The sequence below is a fragment of the Opisthocomus hoazin genome, chromosome 7 (assembly GCF_030867145.1).
Source record: "Opisthocomus hoazin isolate bOpiHoa1 chromosome 7, bOpiHoa1.hap1, whole genome shotgun sequence".
Taxonomy (NCBI): Eukaryota; Metazoa; Chordata; class Aves; order Opisthocomiformes; family Opisthocomidae; genus Opisthocomus; species Opisthocomus hoazin.
The window spans coordinates 19,023,141-19,044,362 of NC_134420.1; the positions used below are offsets into that span (position 1 = coordinate 19,023,141).

Genomic DNA, 21,222 nt, shown 5'->3' on the forward strand with positions numbered 1-21,222 from the left:
CCACCAGGCAACTTGGCCTGGGCAGCTGAAACACCGTGGTTCAGCTCTGCTTGTGCCTGCCTGTGTGCTTAAACCAAGTATAGGCTGAATTTGGCATTGATGCTCACCTTGAGATGGGCAGTGTGTTAGAGCTCCAGGCAGTGAGTGTGCGGCAGTGGATGTCGTTTGGAACATGCTGCTGGATGGTGGGCTTTGCATTGAATAGGGGGGTGCTACAGGACTTGGGCAAACTTGAACCTGAAATTTAGAGGATGAGGACAGCACACAGGACTGTACTGGTTTCCTAGTGGTATATTAGAGTGACAAAAAGCGAGGATGGGGATTCCAAGCAAATTATGCTGGGAAAATTACATTTTCTCTCCTGCTTTGTAGTGTTTTATTAAACCACAAGAATAAGAGAAAATCCTTTTTTGTTTTACAGTATGTTCACTGTACTTTTCTAGTTTTCATGTAAGAGCACTAATGACATTTTTATCTTGCTAAGCCTGAGGTGCATGTGAAAAGAGCTGCAAAAGTTCTTCCGATTTGTAGTATTGGGTGACATCCTTTCCCCATTGCGCATGTGCACTTAGTCCTTCCGTGGCTGTCACGTTGCTGTGTTGGGGTTTCATGTTAATGATGAGGCACACGGGAAGCTCATTACGAACCATCTGAGGAGCCCTGATGAATCTTCTGCAGTCCAGTGGTTCGCGTCTCTTGGGTCATGCGCTTGTTTTAAATGGAGCGTATCTTTTTCTAGTTTCTTACACAGTACCTATCAGATTTTTCCTGTTCAACCATGCCTGTTCTCAAAGGAACCAATACCTTGTTGCAGGAGGCAATAACCTTGCTTTTTGTTGGCAGTTAACCTTTCCTCTTGAAGCATCTTGACGTCTGTTTTGCATTTCTACTGCAATCATACCTTTTTGCCAAGACCTTAAAGGCCTTTCCTGCAATAATTCTGGTGCTGTATCCTAAATGACTTTTGATTCATTGTGTGCTTTGTGCTTTGGTACACTGCCCATAATTTAAATTATTTTTACAGACTCTAATCTCCCAGAAGAGCTATGTAAGTGTGATAGAAGCCTTGCTTGTTTAGCTCTAGAGCTAACCCGTTTTTCTTTGTATCAGACCACCCTGTATTGCATATGATCTTTCTTGTGCAATAAAACTAGTTTCTCACACGGGAATGAGAAGACAGTATTTCTTTGACAAGAAGTCAAGGAGCTGGTTAAAAATTATGCCATTGTTTCCTTCAGGAAGCACCAACTATACTTTGCCTTACACTTGGAACAAATACATGTTAACAGGAAGTTCCATCTGATAGACCTGAGCTAACACAAACAGAGCATTCGCACTTTGTCTGTTGAAGGTTTTTTGATGGCGAGTGACAACTGAAAATAGTGATCTGTCTGCTAGCTTTGACCCGTGTAGGACATAACAGAGGGGAAGCATGCGTTGTACAGGAAGCCGTTGTGGCCAGTTCCTGGAGGGAGTCATGCTTCTCTGCATGAATGCAAGTATACGTCCCCTTCTGCTGGGCACCTGCGTGCCTCAGAGGCTGGAAGATGGGAAGGGGCTGTACCTCTCCTTCCTTCCCGTACCTCAAAAACCAAACAGAAAGAGATAAGACAAATCCTTAGAGGAAAACCATGCAAAGAGCCTGCGTGGCCAGAGATTTAAACCCCCACCTTTCTTATTTTGTTATCAGGACTAAGGTACTTTTTTTTTTTTTTTTTTTCCTAACTTGTTTCATCTTCAGCTGTGGTTTCTGTAGGTTGCTGGTCTCTTCTAACTCCTTGCTACAGTGATTTTTTTTTTTTTTTCTCCTTACTTTGCCCTATTTAATGGATCTAGACCCAAATTAAAATGTATGTATTTTCAGAAGTTAAACAATTCTTTCCTCAGCAAGTTAGCTGAACCGGTTAGGCAGCACAGCTAATGCAGTAGTTATGCAGTTTTTGTTCAAGGGTTAGAGAGTTCACAGCCATACTTTGGAAGAAAAATACATGTGTTAATAAGAATCTCAAAGTTGGCCAAAGGTATGGGCAAAGACAAATTGAAGAACAGGGCTCCTGCATTCTAATCATGTCACCGGATCATTTTCAAGAAAACCCACCAAAAATGAAAAGAAAAAAAACCACAAAAAACACCACACTTTTTTTTAAGGAGTTTGTAGTCATGACAGAATTAGTGTCATTCTAGTGTTCAGTTCAGACTTGCTAAAGAGTTCAGCAGAAGACCTATGCATACAGGATATTAATGTGTGTGAGTTTCATTAAGGATGAAAATTTTCTCTGCATGGCAAAATCCTGTTTCATTTTTAAAAATCAACCCTATCTGAGTTTCTCACCTTTAAAAGTACCAGCTGGTATTTGTACTTGACACTATACTTTGATGATAATCCCATAAAATAAATTGCCATCCTGTATTAGCTTTCTGGCAATGCTGTTTATGATCTAGAGACCTTTCCTCTCACTTATTGTCAGCTGTCCTCCATGTGAAAAGTTCTACCTATTCCCCTTCTAATTTCTACCTTTTATTAGAATTTTTTTCCTCAAGCAACCCCAAAATTCCTTGAATGAAAGAACAAGAAAAACCTGGTGCCTAGCTGCAGTAAGAAATGACTTTATTCTATGTGGATTAGTATGCATGTTTACCTATCTGCCCAGTGGAAATGACTGCGCAGTACTGTGTGAGATAGTTAGAGGTTGATGTTGACTTGCAGTAATGTAAACCTGTTCAGGTTTTTCATCAGGGTTTTACCGATGAAAATTCAGTAAGGAATGACTTCTCTGGCCTAGAATGGGACAGAATACTTGACAAAGTGAAAGAGTGATCCCCTGTCTTCAGTGTGTGTCTTACCTGAAGTGATCTATCTAAATCCTCATTGCAATAACTCTTTTTGTTGCCTGAAAGCTCTGTGAAAATGTCCTTTTATGATACCATTGACCTTTGTGTTCACAATCTGATAAGTAAGCGTCAGTATGTGTAAGTCATGGAGATGAAATAACGATACTGTCATAGGTTTCAATGAACTAGCATGAACTGGATATGCAGCAGCATTGTAGCTTGCAAATTATGATGATCAAGATAAGAATCTGCCCGTATTTAATCTGCACACTCATGTTGTTCATTCTCAGTGTCATCCTTCCTGTTCTTTTAAAGCTGTATGCTTAGAGGAGGCTAAACTTTGTTTGTATTGCTTTGTTTACCTATGAAGCCTACCACAGTTAAAAGCTAAATGGCAGAAAAGTTATTTACTGTGTAAAAAACAAACAAACAAAACCCCACAAAATAAAAAAACAAACCAACTCCCAAAGTTGCAAGGTTGGTGAGGAAATTGCACGGTTGGTGTTTGATAATGCATGTGACTGAACAAAGGTGTACATTCAAAGAAAGACAATCCAGTTGCCCAAAAGTAAGGTGCAGACAGAGGGGTTCAAGAAGGATGCTTAGGTAGAATATTGCCAAAGACATACAAGGACCCAAACAACATTTTTTTGTTTACAGAATATTTCTTTTTTAGTTTGTCGTTTTCTCCAGTAAAGAATAAAAGCTGTTTGAAAGTTAAGAGCAGACTTAAGCCAGCTCTTCTGTGACATTGAACAAGGAAAAACTGGTTGTATTCCTGGAGGGTTAGAAGTCAAGTTGGTTTTGTATAAATTCAGCTGAACTTTGCATCTCCCTTCTCTATTAAATGTTTTTGAGGTTTCAGCTTAGTTTAGGGCCTAATGCCAACCTTTTCCAGGTTCATGGAAAGACTCCCACTGAGAGTATGTAAGAAACACTGAACGAAGGAATAAAATCTACCCACATTTCAATACTGGTTTTGATGATGGTTACGGTGTGTGCATGAGACTATATTAATCTGGTGAGTAAGTACTTCCAGCTTGTCTCATGCACCTTTGTTTTTAAAATGTTCCTGGTCGTATCACTGGACATATTTTATAAACCTTTATCAGTTCTCCTACCTGTGACATTTACTAAATGAGCATTGTTGTCTGTCAGTAGGTGGCTAATTGTGCCTTTGATCATTCCACACATTGTTTCAAGCCACGAAAAAGACATGCTAATGTTCTAAAATCATAGTTAAATACAGAATAAAAAGCAGTGGCTCAGGGCTGGAGGCTGCAAAGTACTGATAGCTACTTGTAATGTGTCAAGTTTCTGCAGCTGCCACGGAGGTCATTGACAAAGCCCTAAGTCTGGATCTGTTCTGAAAGTCAAAATATATCCTAGAAGAGTCAGAAACCATTAAATACACCTTTAGCTTTTAGTATATTCACTATATATTTCCTATATATTGCTAAATATAGCGTATACACTATCTGGTCATGTTTACCTGTTAGCTGTATGATTCTTTCCTGGAAACGCTCTGACTTTTCAAACCAGATTGAGACAAAAAGGTATATAAATCGTCTGGCTGACTTCATGGAGTAAGCCAAATTTTATTATTTATTGTACGTTTGCCCACATATGCAGATCTGTGCAAACACTGTCTCGTGTAACTATGTAGACCTGTGTCTATGTATGTGCTTTTCTCTTTAATGGGTAGTATAGCATAGGCACACACCCCAAGTCTCTGTACAGCCTTGGATGTACATGAGCTCAAAGTGTTACTGGAGGGCTGCATGCTGATGTTGTTTCGTGCGCACTGAGAGCGCTCCACTTCTGGGTACAACTCCACCAGGTGTGCAGTGCCCGTAAAGAACAAGTTGAAAAGAACCACAGAAGCCATCTTCTAGTAAAACAGTGCTGGCTGTCTGAGAGGGAGCAGGCCGTGATGTAATAGTCCACTCAAAACGCAGTCCATGAAAGAAAACATTTGCTGCTGTGTGTTAGTGTCCACACTGCTCTAATAGTGGTTTCATGGTTTCACATCCAGAAGTACAGAGATGATCAGACACTTGCAAAATTCTTGGTGTTAAAAGAAACATAGCACTGTTAGATGTGAGTTCACCGCAAAGCTAAGTATTTTTAAGTACAGTTACTGATTCCGTAGCTATGATTTCATGTAATATGCAGGGAGATGCTACTTTGTAACCTGGGACAGGCAACATGAAAGATTTTGCATGCAATCGCCTCATCTCTGATGCTTGCTTGGCCCCACAATCTGGGAGTTAGATCAGAGCTGATGAAAGCCTGAACTCCTCGCCACTCTGCTTCCTTTCTTGAAGATGGTCACGTTTGTGCATAGAGGGTAAACAAGCAACGGGTTTCAGGAGATAAAAGATTGGTGGTTTCCAAGAGACTAAGACTCTTCTGACTGCTAGAGTTCAAGAAATTCCAGTGTGCTGCTGTCTGTCTCTAGAAGTAAAAGGTATTATACTGGAGTTGTTAGGGCAGATACAGTGGTGAGTGTTTGTTCTGCTACCCCATATACAACGGGTGAAAGGAGCACTGGACTGTGTGCTTAACAAAGTGTTCCAGAGTGTCTGATGCTAGTGGTTAAACCATTCAGCTGTCTTGTATCACTCAGGGACGTAAAGATCTTATATGGGAGCTAAGATATTTTAAAGTTTTTTTTTTACTGTGAGACAGAGAAGCAAGGCTGGCTAAGTAACATGCATTTCCACTTCTCACATTACAGTAAAGCAACTTGGCTACAACCCAGTGAAGAGTAAATGACTGTTCTGTGAAGTCTAAGACATGTTTTGGGATTAGCATGTATACCGGATAGCACACATTCGGTTTGCCTAGTTTAAATGTCCATGTTTAGAGCCTTCACCCCATCAACAGTTGCAATAACTAAATGTTTGGCACAGTAACTTTGTTTCACATGGGATATAAATTGTTCTGTGAAGGTGTCCAGTATCTTTCCACTGACAACAGAGCTTTGAAGTGCAGGTGAGGCTTAGTGTGTCTGAAACAAAGCTCTCTTAACTTGGCTATCTGGAGTTATGTGGTTGATTAGGGTAGGGTTGATACATCTGTCTACTGGTAATTTGGCTAATGCTTCTTATTGTAAGGTTGGTTTCAGTTGCCCATTAGTTTTTCTGATTTTAACTGGCTGGATGAACAGTTTAGATATTAGCATCTATATCAAGGTGAGGGCTTTTTTGGGAAAATGTAGTAATAGTGATCACAGTAAAGTGAAAATTGTAACATTTGCTTTGAAAAAATATACCAATTTGGGGGCTTTGAAATTTTATCTTCCGTTGTCAGTGTTGTACCTTTGATTTTCCCTGTGAAAATTCACACAAGTTGAGTTACATTCTAAATACTAGGGGAAAAACATCACAGCTCTCAGATGAGTAGTGGAAGCTTTCTGAGCCTTGACAATTAAATTGCCCCAGGAGGATTTTCTCATGGAGCAGATTCAAATTTGAGGCAGAGTCTGTCCTTGCAAGTGTTGCTCATAACTATTTAACTACTGTGCACTTGTCTGCTGTCAACAAGTGAAAGTAGGCAGTAACTGAGAATGTGCTCTACTTCTGGCTGAGGAGAGGGGAGGTAGCTGTCAAAAAAAAAAAAGTGTCAAGTTTTTCCTGTTTTCCATTTTACTGGTGCCTCGCTCCCTTCTTATGCTTCAGAAGTGGAGGAGGAAGCCACTAGTACTGAAGCAAAAACAGGGTGAGAGTGGAGTGTTGGAATGAAACGAATAGCAGGTTGATGCCAGGAGGAAGACCATGTACTTTTTTTTAATCTCGTAATTTTACTCTCTGTTATGTGCAATTGATCTAGCCTCAGAAGCAAAATAGTCATACCACTGTGCCAGGGTTAGTAGCTTAGCTGTGGTGCTCCGCTGGCACAGGTGTACTAGTGGGGCTTGTGGGGATCTTCTCTCTAATGCCAAAGAAACAGAAGAGAAGCAGGATTATCTGATGAAACCTCTTGTTCTGCTTGGGATAACGTGTATTTATGGGTATGAAGGTGTCTCGTGCTTCAAGAGCACAACAATAATTTTCAAGAGTTTTTCTGGGGGTGAAAAAAAAAATAACATTAGTAAGACTGAAATGGATCCATGTGCATGAAAACCCATAAAAGTAGGTAGTGCGGTGACTGGCACTTGATGCAGTTCTTATGTCAGTCTTCAATTTCTATAATCATAACAAGCAAAGACATTTGGCAAACGATTTACCCAAAGTTTACCTTCCTGTCACTTCGGCACACAAACTTTCACCTTTAATCCTGATTAGGTTCTCGTCAGTTGTGTTTGTTCAGTAAAGCAGAGAAATGGGCTGGTCTTTGCTTTGGTGCCCTCTTGTGGTTTCGTCTACCGGCCGGGCCACATCTCTAACAACTCTACTGCTATTAAAGGATGTCAGAAGTATCAATTGTTACTGCTCAGAGTGTATTCAGACAGCTTACACTATCCCATGCAACTCGTTGTTTGCTTTGAACTAGTACTTCTATGTATGTTGGACTCTTTGTCCAGACACCCTTAGCTACCTCCGTGTAAATGAACCTATTTATGTTCTTCTTGTCGTGCGTATCGGTCTTAAGCGATTGTGGGAATATTGCAGATAGAAGGGCTGGACATTTCGGGAACATTTCTGTTATATTTCCAATGACGGGCTCATCTTTGTGTTCCCCTGCCTTGTCTGCACACCTTACTTCTATTTGAGAATGGCCAAAGTTAGAGATACAAGGTAAAATGAGAAGATTTTAGACATAGATCAGAAACACCTGCATATTTATACTTTGCCTAGGTGAAAGTATAGTCTCATGTGTGCTTGTGTTGATAAGTGGTAGTCTCTATCCTATTAACTTCAATTTCTTATCACTTACTAATTTGATTTTTGAACCTAATTACCTACAAACTTCCTCTCCACGGTTTTCTAATGTGTTTACAATATCATTTGTCTGTGTGTGCGCTGGACTTACATGTGCTGTATTTTGAAGCGATCATTGGGCAATGTAGCTTATAATGTCAACCTTGACACATTTTTGTTGTGTCAGGTGCTTGGCCTTTCAAAAAATTCACCCAATGAAGTTCTTGCTAATATGAAAAAAGATGAAGACTCTGGGTAACTTCAGCTGAGCCATGCCAATTTGCAGCCACTGATGCCCTGTTTTAACTTTTTCCTCTTGCGTTCAGTTTTATTCACTATGACAATTCTTTTTTGTTGTTGTTTTTCAGAGGGGAAAAAAACCTGATTCACCATTTTACAGCCCTGTAACGGGGGATGTTTTAGTTACTGGATTTTGCAGCAAGTTTCTGTCAAATGCAAAGGATCGGTATTGCTTGTCTCAACAGAATTGTGAAAAATATCCCTAACAACTAGCTCTGTGTTATATAAGTGAATGTTTTGTCTTTGATGCTTATGCCATGTTTTAAAAAGAAACATGCAGTTGTTTGGCAACTGGAATCTGCCTATGCCTCGTGTATAGAGGATAGGATCCAGTTTGGGTCTTAAATCTTTTCTTCCCAAATGCATTATATTTCTTTTAGGCAGGGAGCATTCCTGTGGGGAGGTGGGCACAGCTGAAGCTGCTCAGGGAAGGGGTTTGAAGGCAGAGGCTGCAGGGCTGGGCAGCCTTGCTGCAGGGCTGGGCAGCCTTGCTTCCCGGCTGGGGGAAGAAGCTTCCTGGGGGCTACAGACAGTTGGGCTGAGTTTGCTGCAACTCCCTGGCTGTCCCAAATCTTACCTTGGGAACTAGGACCCCCTCCCTAAGGAGTGACACTGGCAGGGAGAACTGGGGAACAAACCCTTGCATTCTCACTCTCTGATGGTTGCTTTGAGATTTTGTTTTATGTAAAAATGGAATCAGTCCTAGGTTGTGTTTCAGATGCTAAATGTCAGATTTTATTTGTCTGGGGCCATTTGGGGATTGGTTATAAAAGACAGTGTGCACAGAGCCTGTTAAGCTCTGGCTTAGTTGGGATTTCTCTTCACAGTTTATTAGAATTTGGAACAGAAAAAAGGCAAATATTTGAAGTGTGTTGGGGGGTTGTGTGGTGATGATTCAGCCATAGTAGCCCTTACAAGGGGAAAGAACAAGGAATGCTGTTTTCCTGAGAAACAGCAAGCCTTAGAGGTAGGCTAAAGTGAATGTTATTGTGCTGTTTTGATTGATAATGTCCAACCCAAAATCTCAGCGTCTAAAGAGAAATAAACTATCCAACATGAAGCAGGATCACTCAAAATTTAACAGCTATGTTTTAAGATAAGCCATTTCCAATGACATTTCTGTGTGTACAGATAATTTGTAATGGCATAATTATCCGTCCTTCCTCTGGGTTCTCACTAGACTGCATTACATTATTTCTGTTTTTTTTTTTTTTATTTGCAGCTTCCTTATTGTGCTGATATGCCTTATCTTCAGTGTGCTTTCTACAATTGAACAGTATGCAGCTCTCGCTACAGGGACGTTATTTTGGATGGTATGTATGTGGACATTAATGTGATTGATGCATGTTTGTTCTTAATGTTCAAATTCTGATCTCCTGAGCTAATACCACATCAAGCAGGGTATTTCTTATGGCTTAATTGACAAAAGGCTTTTCTGCTTTTCCCTAAGGAGTCTGTAAAGCTACAGACACACCAAAAGTCATGGTAGCACAAAACACAAGTCTTACCCTGTATGGCCTATACTGAGGGCATCTATATTGTGTCCAACACACAAGGCTGTTCTAATTAAGCTTGAATCCATCATATTGCTCAGGCTAATCCATTTTTCAGCCATACTGAAGACCAGATACCTGACCATAGGGGGGAAAAGAAGTACGTGGAGGACCTTTGTTTTAGTTGATGTCAGATGGTGCCCAGCGGCAGGACAAGGAGCAATGGGCACAAACTGAGGCACAGGAAGTTCCAGCTGAACATGAGGAAGAACTTCTTCCCTCTGAGGGTGATGGAGCACTGGAACAGGCTGCCCAGCGAGGTTGTGGAGTCTCCTTCTCTGGAGATATTCAAGACCCACCTGGACGCAGTCCTGTGCAGCCTACTGTAGGTGACCCTGCTTCAGCAGGGGGGTTTGGACTAGATGACCCACAGAGGTCCATTTCAACCCGTAACATTCTGTGATTCTGTGATCCAGCTTGCTTTCACAAGTGGACAACTCATGTATTTTCATTGACTTTAGAGCTAAGACGGCTTGCTCTACTGGTCTTACACACTTTCCCTTCAGTAAATAAACCCTTTTGTTTATAGTATACTACTGCTGCAATGGATACGTATGAAGAAATGTTACGAGAGTGTTACTGTCCTACTAGCTTAGATTTAATTCAAGAACCTTAGTTTTGGAGTTGGAGGCACATGATTTTAAACATACAAAAAATGTATAAATTTATTGTACTTCAGTGGTGAGATAACCCCTGCTAAATCATTGATTTCTCTGTAAATAAATGACTTTCATGCTTTTCACATTTTTTCATATTTATGAAAACACTATCACAGTAGTGAGAAAATGGTAACTAGCAGTTTCAATGTTTGTTCAAAATACTTCTTGTAGCTGTGCACCACTAATATCATTGTTACGTAATGTATTCATTATTAACATGAGAAAGTTTATTTAATTCCATCAATTATAATGAATTTTGTCAATTTATCTGTGCAATATTTTAAGGTTTTATACCTATTATGAATACTGTAAGGATGAGAATACAGTATATTGTATTTAGCATCAATCACACTATTTCCATTTAAGGTATTTTCATGCCTAGTATATTATTTTTAACTAATTTGTAAGACATTTGAACTCTTAGGTGTAACATTATAATTAGTTGCCAGCTAAGAGAATCTGTATTTCTGCATCCAGTACCTTTTCTGTTTTGTGGTTTGGGATTTTCTTTCTGTACAGATTTAGGAGTTGTTTTGTTTGTGTTTTTTTTTTTGATCCACAACTACTAGTTGCGGATACTTTGCAAATTTCTGTGGTGAATTTCACTTGTGATATCTCACTCATCTTTGCAGTATATCATAAAATTTCACATGGACACAGTGTGTTGTTTCAGTTAAATAAACCTCTAGTGCCAACATAACCAGTGCTGTTTCATTCCTCCTGCCCCGTGAAATCATGGAACTCGTTTTGTGTGTTCATACTGTATGCAGTATGTGTTGTCTGTATATGTGGAATATGTTCAGTGTAATATGTATGCAATGCATTCGGGATTACATACAATGTATTTAATATCCAGTGTGTATTGGGTGTTCATACTGTTCTGTATTATCTTGCTTTCTAAGTAGAGTGAATCGGTGTTCCTGCTCTATGTCATGAGAATAACTATGGTTAATTTTTAACATTGAAATCCTACTATCATGATTTCTTGGGATTTCAGCAGTTGTTTGTTTGTTCGGTATTGGCGTATTCTGATATTGTTTTCTTAAAGGATTAACTGTGGCAAATTTCAAGAAACTTAAGGCGATTACAGTGATCTGTTGGTCCAAAGCAGTAAATGGGCCAATGTGCTCTGTTTTATCCAGTTTTGATGGGACTTTAAAAGGAGTTGTGGCACCTTGCAACACACATACAAATGTTGGAATCCGGTTCCTGTTGGTGTCTACCCAGTAAAATTTCCTATTCTGTTCTTATCTGAGATTTTACTTTCACTCTAACATATCATTACAAGCTGTCAAAGTTAGATGTAACTGAATTGTTAAGGGGGGAGTTAATTGCAGATCGCTGGTTGAAGAGAAACTGTAAAACATAAGGAAGTAAACCAAAGTGTAACAGCGTAGAGGGAATAAAAAATAAAACAGGAAAAAACACAGTGCATACTTCCAACCCAAATGGTGATGTAAGGAGACTTATTAAAGCTTAGGAGAGCACTCTCTACCGCTTTGCAGTAGGAATTAATTTCTGTTCTGTGTTTGTAGAGGGACTTTTAGTTATACCACAATAACAGTTTTAATTTGGAGCCAGACAATGAAAGTAAGTAACATTGTTGTAAGTCTGCAAAGAAGGGCAAACAAGTTGATTTACAAGCTGAGTGAGAGAGACCTCAAAGGAGCACCAGTATAGCAACAACCTACCAGGAGGAGTATGGGAATCTTGAAGAAGGCTTTTCTGCTTGGGTTTATCTGGGATGGTGAAAGGGAGGGAACCTTTGGCCATGTGGAGTTTGAGGCTTATGAGACCTCAAGTCATTCCATGAAACTTGAGTTATACTGCTCGTGTGCTCTGTGAGTTTAAAATAATTAAGGTAACACTTACAGACCTTTAACCCTTTCTTTTGAAGATTATAAAATTGAGTCCACCTTTCCCAATCTGCGTTCCAAAGGGAAAATTACTGAAGCTCTTTCAAGAGCAGATTGCCTTTTATTTAGACATAAAGTATATATATGTATATGCAGGGTAGAATTCTCTCTAAATGAATTATGCTTTGTAATGCATCAAATATAAGGGTGAGGTAGTTAGTGGCACCAAACGTGTAATGTCATGCTTTGAAATTTTGCCTACCTGAGATTTTTGGATGACTTATATTTGGGCAAGGAGGAGGCTTTGACCAGGCAGCCATAGGTCTGGAAATGGGAGAAATTCCTATATCATGCTGAATGTCTGGAAGTGAGTGCTCGGAGTTAGCCTGTGGGTATGCTGAGCTGAACAGCCCCATTGAGCAAGTCTGATTAGATGAGCTTACTGCATGGGGATTGTAAATCTGATTTATCTTGAAAATAAGGTGGAATAACTGTAAAAGCATGTGTGCGTGCGTGTGTGTTTATCTGTAAACTGCTGTTACAGAATCTCTTCTATATCCTGCTTCCAAGTTGCATGGTGTTGAATGTTCATGTTGGGAAAAGTGCAGAATCTGTTCCTGAAATACCATTTAAGCAAGACCTTATAAAAAGCACAATTAAGAGCTAAACACTGTATTTCCTCCACGTAGCCAAAGGTTTTTGCTCTGACCCTGTGAAAGATCTAAGCACCTACACAACTTCAGCAGATGGTCTTTTTGAAACCAGTGAGACTGGTACATCGAAGTTACAGATGGAAGCTGTGTGCCATTTTTCATGAACAGGACTTTCATGCTTCAATAATACAGTCGTACAAGATATTACGATTATATGAAAATAAGATCTAAAAAGATTGTTGAGATTATATGTATATATTATTTCCTTTTTATTATGGAGCTGCTTGTCTTACAGTATCTCCCACTACCAGAGGAGGAAATAGAAGAAGTTATGTTATCAGTAATTTTAAAGCAGTTTAAAATGCTTCTATTTTGCGTAATAATAAGAAAAATGGAAGCTTAACATTGGAAAAATAAACAGAGGAAAGTTTATGTGTGTTCCAAGTGGTGTTCCAATTTTAGACAAAAAGCTTACAATTAGCTGTTGAATCTTTCTCTACTTGTCACCACACTTCACAAGGCAAAGAGCCTTGATGAAAGCTGTACCTAAATGCAGTTGTAGTGGGAGATTAGGAGAGAATTGGCCTTTTGTTAGTTTCCAGAATGCAGTGAAAACTGTTTAAATTTGCATGTGTTTATTTTAACTTTTTTTCACTAGATGGTGCTGTTGGAGGGACTTGACTCCCGTTACTCGTTGGCACTTGCCCAGCGTGAGGTGGAGTCTGAGCCGAGACTGTGAAAGGATCTTCATTTTGAAGGGTATATGTGCACTTGGCCTATTTAAAATAGTAGTGTGGGAGAGCTTGTGCCATGACTCATGAAAATAATGTGGTGTATCTGTGTAAAAATTTGATTTTGAGACTAGGATATTTAAACTATGGAAAAAAGTAATTCAGAGATGTATGTTCCCAGAGAGGCCATATTTTTCTTTTATTTTCATAAGCAAGGATTTTACGGTGCCAGAACACAGCAGAATGCTGTTATCTCAGCATGATCTAAGAAAATCCAAGTGCCTGATCCAAGGGGATTAAATATTCTGCTGAACCAAGGGATATTTAGTGTGCCTGAAAAAGCTATTTTCTTGTAGGAATCTCATTTCAATATTTATTCCAACAAACAAAAAAAAGAAGGATATGTTTTTGTGATGAAAGTATAAGCTCTTTCCAGCTTTCTCTTTTCTGAGTTCCTTGTCTACTTTAGCATGCTTGTTACTGAAGAGATGAAAAAAAATTTAAATGTTAAACAGACTATCAATGAAGATAAAAGGTAATAGTTTTGGGTGGTTAACATTTATGTTATTGGCTTTGAAATTGTTCCTACAATTAAGAGAAAATGGCACAGAGTCTAGGCCTGTGAGAAATCTAGATTTTATTTCTTTTAATACAATCTTGTGTTTTGAGTATAAGCCTTGGGTGTTGTTTGCTGGAGTGTTTTGTGGGCCTTGTGAGAAAGAAAGAGAAAAACACATGAAGCTTTTGATTCTGAAGACGGTCTTCAGAGAGAACAAATGGTTCAAATAGCTCAAAGTGTTTGCAGCATTTTTTTTCTGATTATCTTCCTTGGTTAAGAAGGCCAAGACAGAGACTTACGATCTGGACATTGGTGCGTTTTTGTCCTTTTGAAAAATTTTAAATAGGATTAATATCAGTAAAGGATGCTTGATAGCTCTACAGACTGATCTGGTATACAGACTGTAAAGAAACTGTAGCTGAGAGAGCGAAAAGTTTGTCTTTGCAGCCTCAGCAATGTCGCCTGGTCTGGCCCAGTCAGCTGCCGTCAAAGACCTGTGTGTGGTGGGCTCATACCCTTTAATCCTTTTCTTTTGTTGGACCTGCAGATAGATCTGTTGAGGGAATCACTCACTGCAGCGTTTCCTTTCCATCACTCCACTGACAGCTGAAGATGAGAATCCTAGCTTTCATTTAAAGTCGGTTTCTGTACATTCTAGTTTGTAGTGAAAAGGCCGAATGTAAGTGATTCAAAGGCTCAGGAAACATGAATAGAGATGCAAATTGCCCTCCCCACTTTTAATTAGGTGACAGTATAGTTAGTAGCTGGAACAAGGAACTCCCTCGGAATCTGAACCCAGGTGTTTCTCGCTGTGCTTCAGTCTGTGGTTCTGGTGTTTGTAGCTGAGCTGCACTGGCAGATAACTTGAGTGCTTCTAATGTGCTTCGTGGCAAAATCAGCTGTGTTGGTTTGAAATGCTGCTGGTAGTAACATCGTAACTTGTTCCAGCTGTTCACAAAGCAATCCCTTGTCAACTCCCCTGGTCTGTACAGGAGAATTATGTGTTTAATGTAAATGTGATGTTAAAAGGATTTAATTAATTTGGTTCAAAAGGTTGCATGAGCATGTTTTCAGTCCAGCTTAAATTCTGCTTTATGTCCATTCTGAACAGGTCCGAGGGAGCCAAATCACATGCTTCTAAAGTAGGAAGAAGATTGTCTGTTAGGAACAGCTGAACGAATTTAGTGAAATGGGCTTTATAAAAGAGAAGACAAGCCTGTTACTGTTGTTTGGTGTAGATGAAGTCTGAGCTGATACAGAATGCCAGGAAAGAATGAAGAGGTCAACTGAAAGTATGCTAAGACCAGTCAGGGAAAGATGAGCTGCTTTTTGTTTTTGTACGTGCTAAGACCCAAACACTCGTAGAAGGGAGCAGTGGTTTCCCTTTAACAACCATCTGTAGAGGGCAGCATTGGACCACGCTGCGACTGGTGGGTGGCTGCATTCAGACCTTGGATCGTGCCCTCGAGTAGGTAAAAATATCTTTTGGAAGAAACGAACTGTTAATAAAAAGATGTTTTTTCACATGGGCTTGGGGAATTTTATACGAGTAATCAACAAAAATAATTCTGGGAGAGTGGGGTGGAAGAAAAAGGCGGTGTAAATATTGCTGCCAGAGACAACTCTGGCCACTTTGTGGTTGTGGCCGCAAAATTCATGCTGTTTGGCCTACCTGATTTCTTGTTATGCATATGGCTTTTAGAAAAGAGCGAGAACAATTAAAGCTTTCTGTGAAATGAGTTGGACAAGTATTTGCATGGATGAGAAAGAAAAAGATCCTGAACTTGTTAACACACTGAAAATTTTCCAGTATGTTATGTCCTTCCAGGTATGCTCTTGCTATTGTCTTAGATGTTTTGTTTTCAGTGGTGAAAAAAAGAAAAGGTTTATTTGGCTAAACTTCTCTAAAGTTACCACAAAAAATTACTTTTTAGATGTATACGATAAGAATAAACAGTGACTTTTGTGGAAAAGAAAACTCTTTTCACATGTATTGCATACCTTTCTTCCAGCAGGTTCAAAATGTTCTGGGTTTGAGTTCCAATATTGTTCTGCTACACTGGAGTATGTATTTAATAAGTATAAGCTTGTATGCAGAAAATTGGTAACTTCCATTTCTGACTTTTCTAAGAATTATGAAGAAAAAAATAATCCTTCTTGGATTTCTGTACCTGGAGTTCTGTGGAAGCATACCTGAATGCTGTCATTTAAAATAAAGTCTGCAACTAAGTCACTGTGAGTAAAGGAATTGAAATTTAACGTTTATCTCCACAATGCATTGGGATCAAATGGCTATGAAGCACCAAGTATGTATGTGGGCTCAGACTCTGAAGACTGAGATGGGGTCTGGGAAGAATGACCTTTCTCAAGCTCATGATGGAGCTGGTGACGGATTGCAGGCCAGCACGAACCACTGGTGATGGCCTGGTGCCGTCTGCTGGCTGCTTGGTGACCCACATGATCCGACATGGTGATCAGCTGCACTGGCAGCGTGGGCACGTTGGCCAAAGGTTGAAATGAACACAGTGCAGAGCTGAACTTCTGCGATGAGCAAGCTTCCCAGCTTTTCATCTATCAACTGTTTTCAGAAAGCATTGCTTTTGTATTGTATGCAGCATTCTGAAAAACAGGGGCATATGTGCTCCAGAGTTACTAGTAGTTCACCTGTTCTCAGGAGCTTGTGTTTGCTCTCGTAAGTCACATAATATAGTGGCGTTTTGTTTCTTTATTTTTTAGTATAGCTACATTCCAATAAATTCTGTTCAAAGATGCGTCTAAGACAGTACTGTCACTGAAAAAGTATGTTTCATTCACTGTTGTATCTATTGTCCACTTTTGTCAAGCTTTCTGCTTAAGGGTTAAAGTCAGATTAAACTTTTCTGGGGTATAAATCCATGTCAAACTCAAAGCATTTGCTTGGTAACTCTAAAAGAAATATGGTAAACATATTTTCTTTGAAATTATACACAGTTTTCACTATTTAGTATTTTAGTAAACAAGATGAGTAATACAAATTCCATCTTGGGGAAAAAAAAAAAAAGTTAAAACTCTGAAGTTCTGGTGCATAGTAGAGCCAAGTAGTGAAAAGAAAGATTTTTAAATTTAGGATTTATCTGGATTAGTGTGTGATGTTTGCAGTGACAGGTGTTTCCTTTATGCTTTGCCCAAATGTCTGGAAAATAGTTTGTCATGAAGTGCTACATTCAGTGTGTATCTCAATTTCAGTATAACTGGAGGGTCTAAGGCTTTGTTAGGTCCTTGTTTTCACATCTGACCTCAGCCAGCTGGAGTCTATTGTTTTAAGCGTAATGTAACAGCTGACATAACATAACGGATATCAAGCTGAAAAGCTGAAACAGTGCAGTGAACTGATGCAAAGAGAGGGGCAGGGGAGAAGCTGGGAGGGAGGGACAGGGGCAAAACTAGCTTCATGATTCAAAGTGGAAGCTTGCTGCCTTGTTTTCCCCGGGGTATATTAGCTAGGAAATAATGGGATGAGTCTGTTGAAGGTCTATTTGCAATTGATTACATATGATAGACTACTGAGACAGGTTTGAATTTGCCAGCTGTCACTAGCTGGTAGCTCTTAAATGGCTTGAAGTGGCCCTTGGTAGGCAAAACTGCAATAAACTCTGCAGGTGTGGTGTAATTGTAGTGCAGAAGAGCAGTGAGTGCCAATGTCTTAGAAGAAAGGAGGTTCCAGAGAGAACCGAACTTAAATTATAATAACTTAAAATAAATAACTTAAATTGAATGCATTAAGAATTTTATTTTGCAGAGTTGGATTAAGTGGGTTCAATTACGTGGCTAAAAAGCAAAAGCAACTGGAATTCCTGGTAGTTTTTTTGTTCTTGGCAGTTTCTAAAGTAAGCTTCTATGAGTTAATTATCAAAAAAAATCGTTATTTCATTTCTTGACTTCTGCATTTGATGGTAAGAAAGCGCATCTCACCATGGAGCAGTAACTGCTCTTGGAAGGGGAATGAAGTGAATGAACATCCTGTTAGAAACTTGTCACAGCCTTGAAATAAGTCACAAACAGCTGGCTTTGTGCACAGTGAAGGAACAAGAAGGTGTAGAGATCACCCTGTTACTTCTTCATATATATTTATAAGCATGCTTCTTTACATATATATATTTCTGTATATAGAACATATTTCTATTTTCAGTAAAGATTATAAAAAATACTTCTAGCTGGATTTCATTTGTATCGAGTAGAGCCTCTGGCAACTTCACCCTACTGAGAGTTTATTCCATGGTTTGGGGAGGGAGGGAAGTCAAAACTCTGTATTCTGCGTTTTTTAATGTATATGGGTAGGTGACCAAATTAGGTTCTATATTTGTAAGCGAAGTTTTTTGGCGTTAGACTTGCAATTATGCAGTATGTTTAACTGTGTGCATATGGGTAGTCATCATGACTTCAACGGAGCTTCCTTGCGCGCATAGATATTGGCAGGATCGGGGCGTGATAGGAAAGAGTTCTTGAATAGTGTCTCCTTCTACTTGGGGATAACCTAGGGGGCATGAGAGTTTGATTTATGTAACTACAAGCTGTATTTATCTCATATTTCAGGTTTTAAATTTATTTTTATCTAATTTACTTTTATTTTGGTAGTATGAAAAATGTCAGCATCACTGAAGCGTCAGTTCTGTTAGGCTTGTCTTGCACAAAGAGTTTCTAGGATTGTTCCCATCGTACTATGGGGCCCAGCCTTATTTTACCTCAGTAATCAGAAAGGTCTTGTCAAAGAGTTTGTTAGAGCTGTTCGTTCAGTCTAGTAATACATAATATGGGCATTTACACTGTATCTCAGCTTATAAAGTAAATTAATTTTGTTGTAGAGCTTAGAACTTGGTGTTTATACTGAGCTGCTGGAGGAGTCTTGATAGCCCAGAGAGCTGCCATGTGTTGTGTTTCTGTTCTGCACTCCTGGTATGTCCTGTGCCTTGGCTGCGAACAAGGATGGGTGCCAATGTGCCCTGGCAGCAGCAGCGTCAGAGGCTGTGCAACGGAGTAAGTTCTGTGGGTTTCTCTGAGTTGACTCAAGGGACCAAACATTGGGACAGATGTCCTGAAACTTCTGCACTGGTCAGCTATGCCATTGTTCATTGATTTCAGGGACCTGTACCTTAGTGTATTTTTTACATCAGGTATTTTCACCTAACCCACTGAACACTAGCATATTTTTAAGATGATGGGACATCAAGAATTGTTATTAGCTCTCGGAAACAGCAGGGCTTTGAAGAACTAACAAAATAACAAAAATGCCTGTTTTCACACCCAGTCTGTGAAAGCAAGCTATGTGCTGCCTCCCTTTGATGGTTTCCCTTATGCTAATAGCATTGGGGCTGACCCTTTTTTTTCCTCCAGCATGCTGTTAACATCATTTTTAAGGTACCTTTCAGAAACACTCCTTGTCGTTGTGGTTTCTGCCAGCCTGACAGGATGTGTTTGCGCTTGGAATGCATGCAAAAGGAGCTGATCTACTTGTTCTTTATCCCTCTGCAGCTGTTCCCCAGATCAAGGTGAGAAAGGCCGTCTGCTGTAGAGGTAACCTGACTATTCCATGGTTCCCTGCAGAAGGGTGGGTACCATGTATTTGCATGCTGTTTTGGCTGCAACATCACAGAACAGTTTTGAGTCAGAATACGTGCGTATGATGACTGACCTCTATCTGGCCCACGGGCAGGGAGCTTGACAGCTACCTCCTAGGAGCTGCTCCAAGTCATTGATTTAGTATATGGAACTCGGAACGAGCTATACTTAGTGGCCAGGGCAGGGAAAGAGGAAGGAGAGAAAATTAAATATTTACTAATCTTACTTCTGTAATGTCTCACAAACACCAATGTACTTAACCTCGCAGCATTCTTGGGATGTGAGTATTAGCAGGTTTATGAGTAAAATTGAGTGACCCATAGCTTCTCCACTCTAACTTGGCTTTGTGAGACAAATGCTTCAGAGAACCCAGGCTGCACTTTGAAGGATGGGTTTCAGCCTGTATGAACTGGCACTGCCACCTGAAAAAATGGTCCTGCTGCTTCATTCCTCATGCCAACACAAGCATTTGTGCAGCAATGTTGTAAACTGCCTTGGAGAACCCAGATGGATTCAAACTAACCTTTTTTTTTGGCCAGATGAGATTGCTTCTTTTGGCAGCAGGGCTGCCTTAAAGTGTTTGTGAAAACGTAGAGTAAGATTTGTTAGCTTTTGATAGTTAAAAAGTATGATGGAGACTCTATCTGCAACGCAATTTACAAGCAACCTTGTGTGCTATCCTGAGAAAGGATATTTTTATTTACATTACAGCCCATTCAAAGGGCCCTGCCTGCAAGATCAAGTACAGCACTTAGTGGAGTGGAGGCCCACATGTTCTAAAAGAAAGTTCCTACTTTCCTAGACCTTGCCACCTAAAGAGATGATGTGGTGAAAAGGTGAGCAGGAGAAAGTGTGAGCAGCCTCTTGCACAGTCAGGCACGGAAGCAGAGAAAGAACATAACTTACAGAAGTCCCAGCTTTGGCGGCTCCATACATTCAGGTTCAGTGATGGGCCTCAGCAATCATAACACTTAATTTCTTGTCTCATTTCTTAATTTAGAACTTTGAAAGTTTTTTTTTTGTATGAAAGCTGAGGTTTTGGCCCTTATTTTACACATTTCACTCTGTGCCTCTCTTGTATTGATTTCACTGAATAATGAATTAAGTAGCATTTTGTGCTTACTTTGCATCTGTTTTGCTGCAGGACAGCAGGATATCAGCCTGACAGCTGATTGAGACCAACTTGACTGAAATTAATTTTATCCTATAGGTCTAGGCATGCCTATTATAATCCAGAGCCAGTTATTGAACTTGAATTGGCAGCTAGGCTGTTTCTACAAACAAAACCTGTTTTGTTCAAACTCGGCTGAAACAGACAGGGTGTAGATAGGGCTGCAGAAGCATGTCTCTCTGGAAGAGCTTAAGAAGCAGTCATCTGCTACCTCTTTGCTGCTGGCCCTCAACAGGATTTTACTCTGCCCAGTGTTGTATTGTACTGCATTTGCTTTCGTAGTCAGCTGCAGCACCTAGCTGCCCCAGAAAACTTTGTTTACCACCAAGGATGGTTAAAACTAATTTAGTTAGATTGAAGAGGGAGGGCTAAGAGCCCTTCCACAACAAGTTACCGTTGTTCAGCTTTGTGGGTGGTAATCTCTAAGTTGAGAGGTGCAGTAATGAGG

At 39.8% G+C, this 21,222-nt stretch overlaps 1 protein-coding gene across 1 annotated transcript in view; it reads left to right on the forward strand.

Annotated features, from left to right (window-relative positions):
• Positions 1-21,222, forward strand: part of KCNQ1 (potassium voltage-gated channel subfamily Q member 1) — a 367,299-nt gene that overhangs the window by 38,532 nt on the left and 307,545 nt on the right. The window contains exon 2 of the mRNA XM_075427497.1: positions 9,220-9,310. Within this exon, the coding sequence (XP_075283612.1) occupies positions 9,220-9,310 (91 nt within the window). The remainder of the gene's footprint in view (positions 1-9,219; positions 9,311-21,222) is intronic.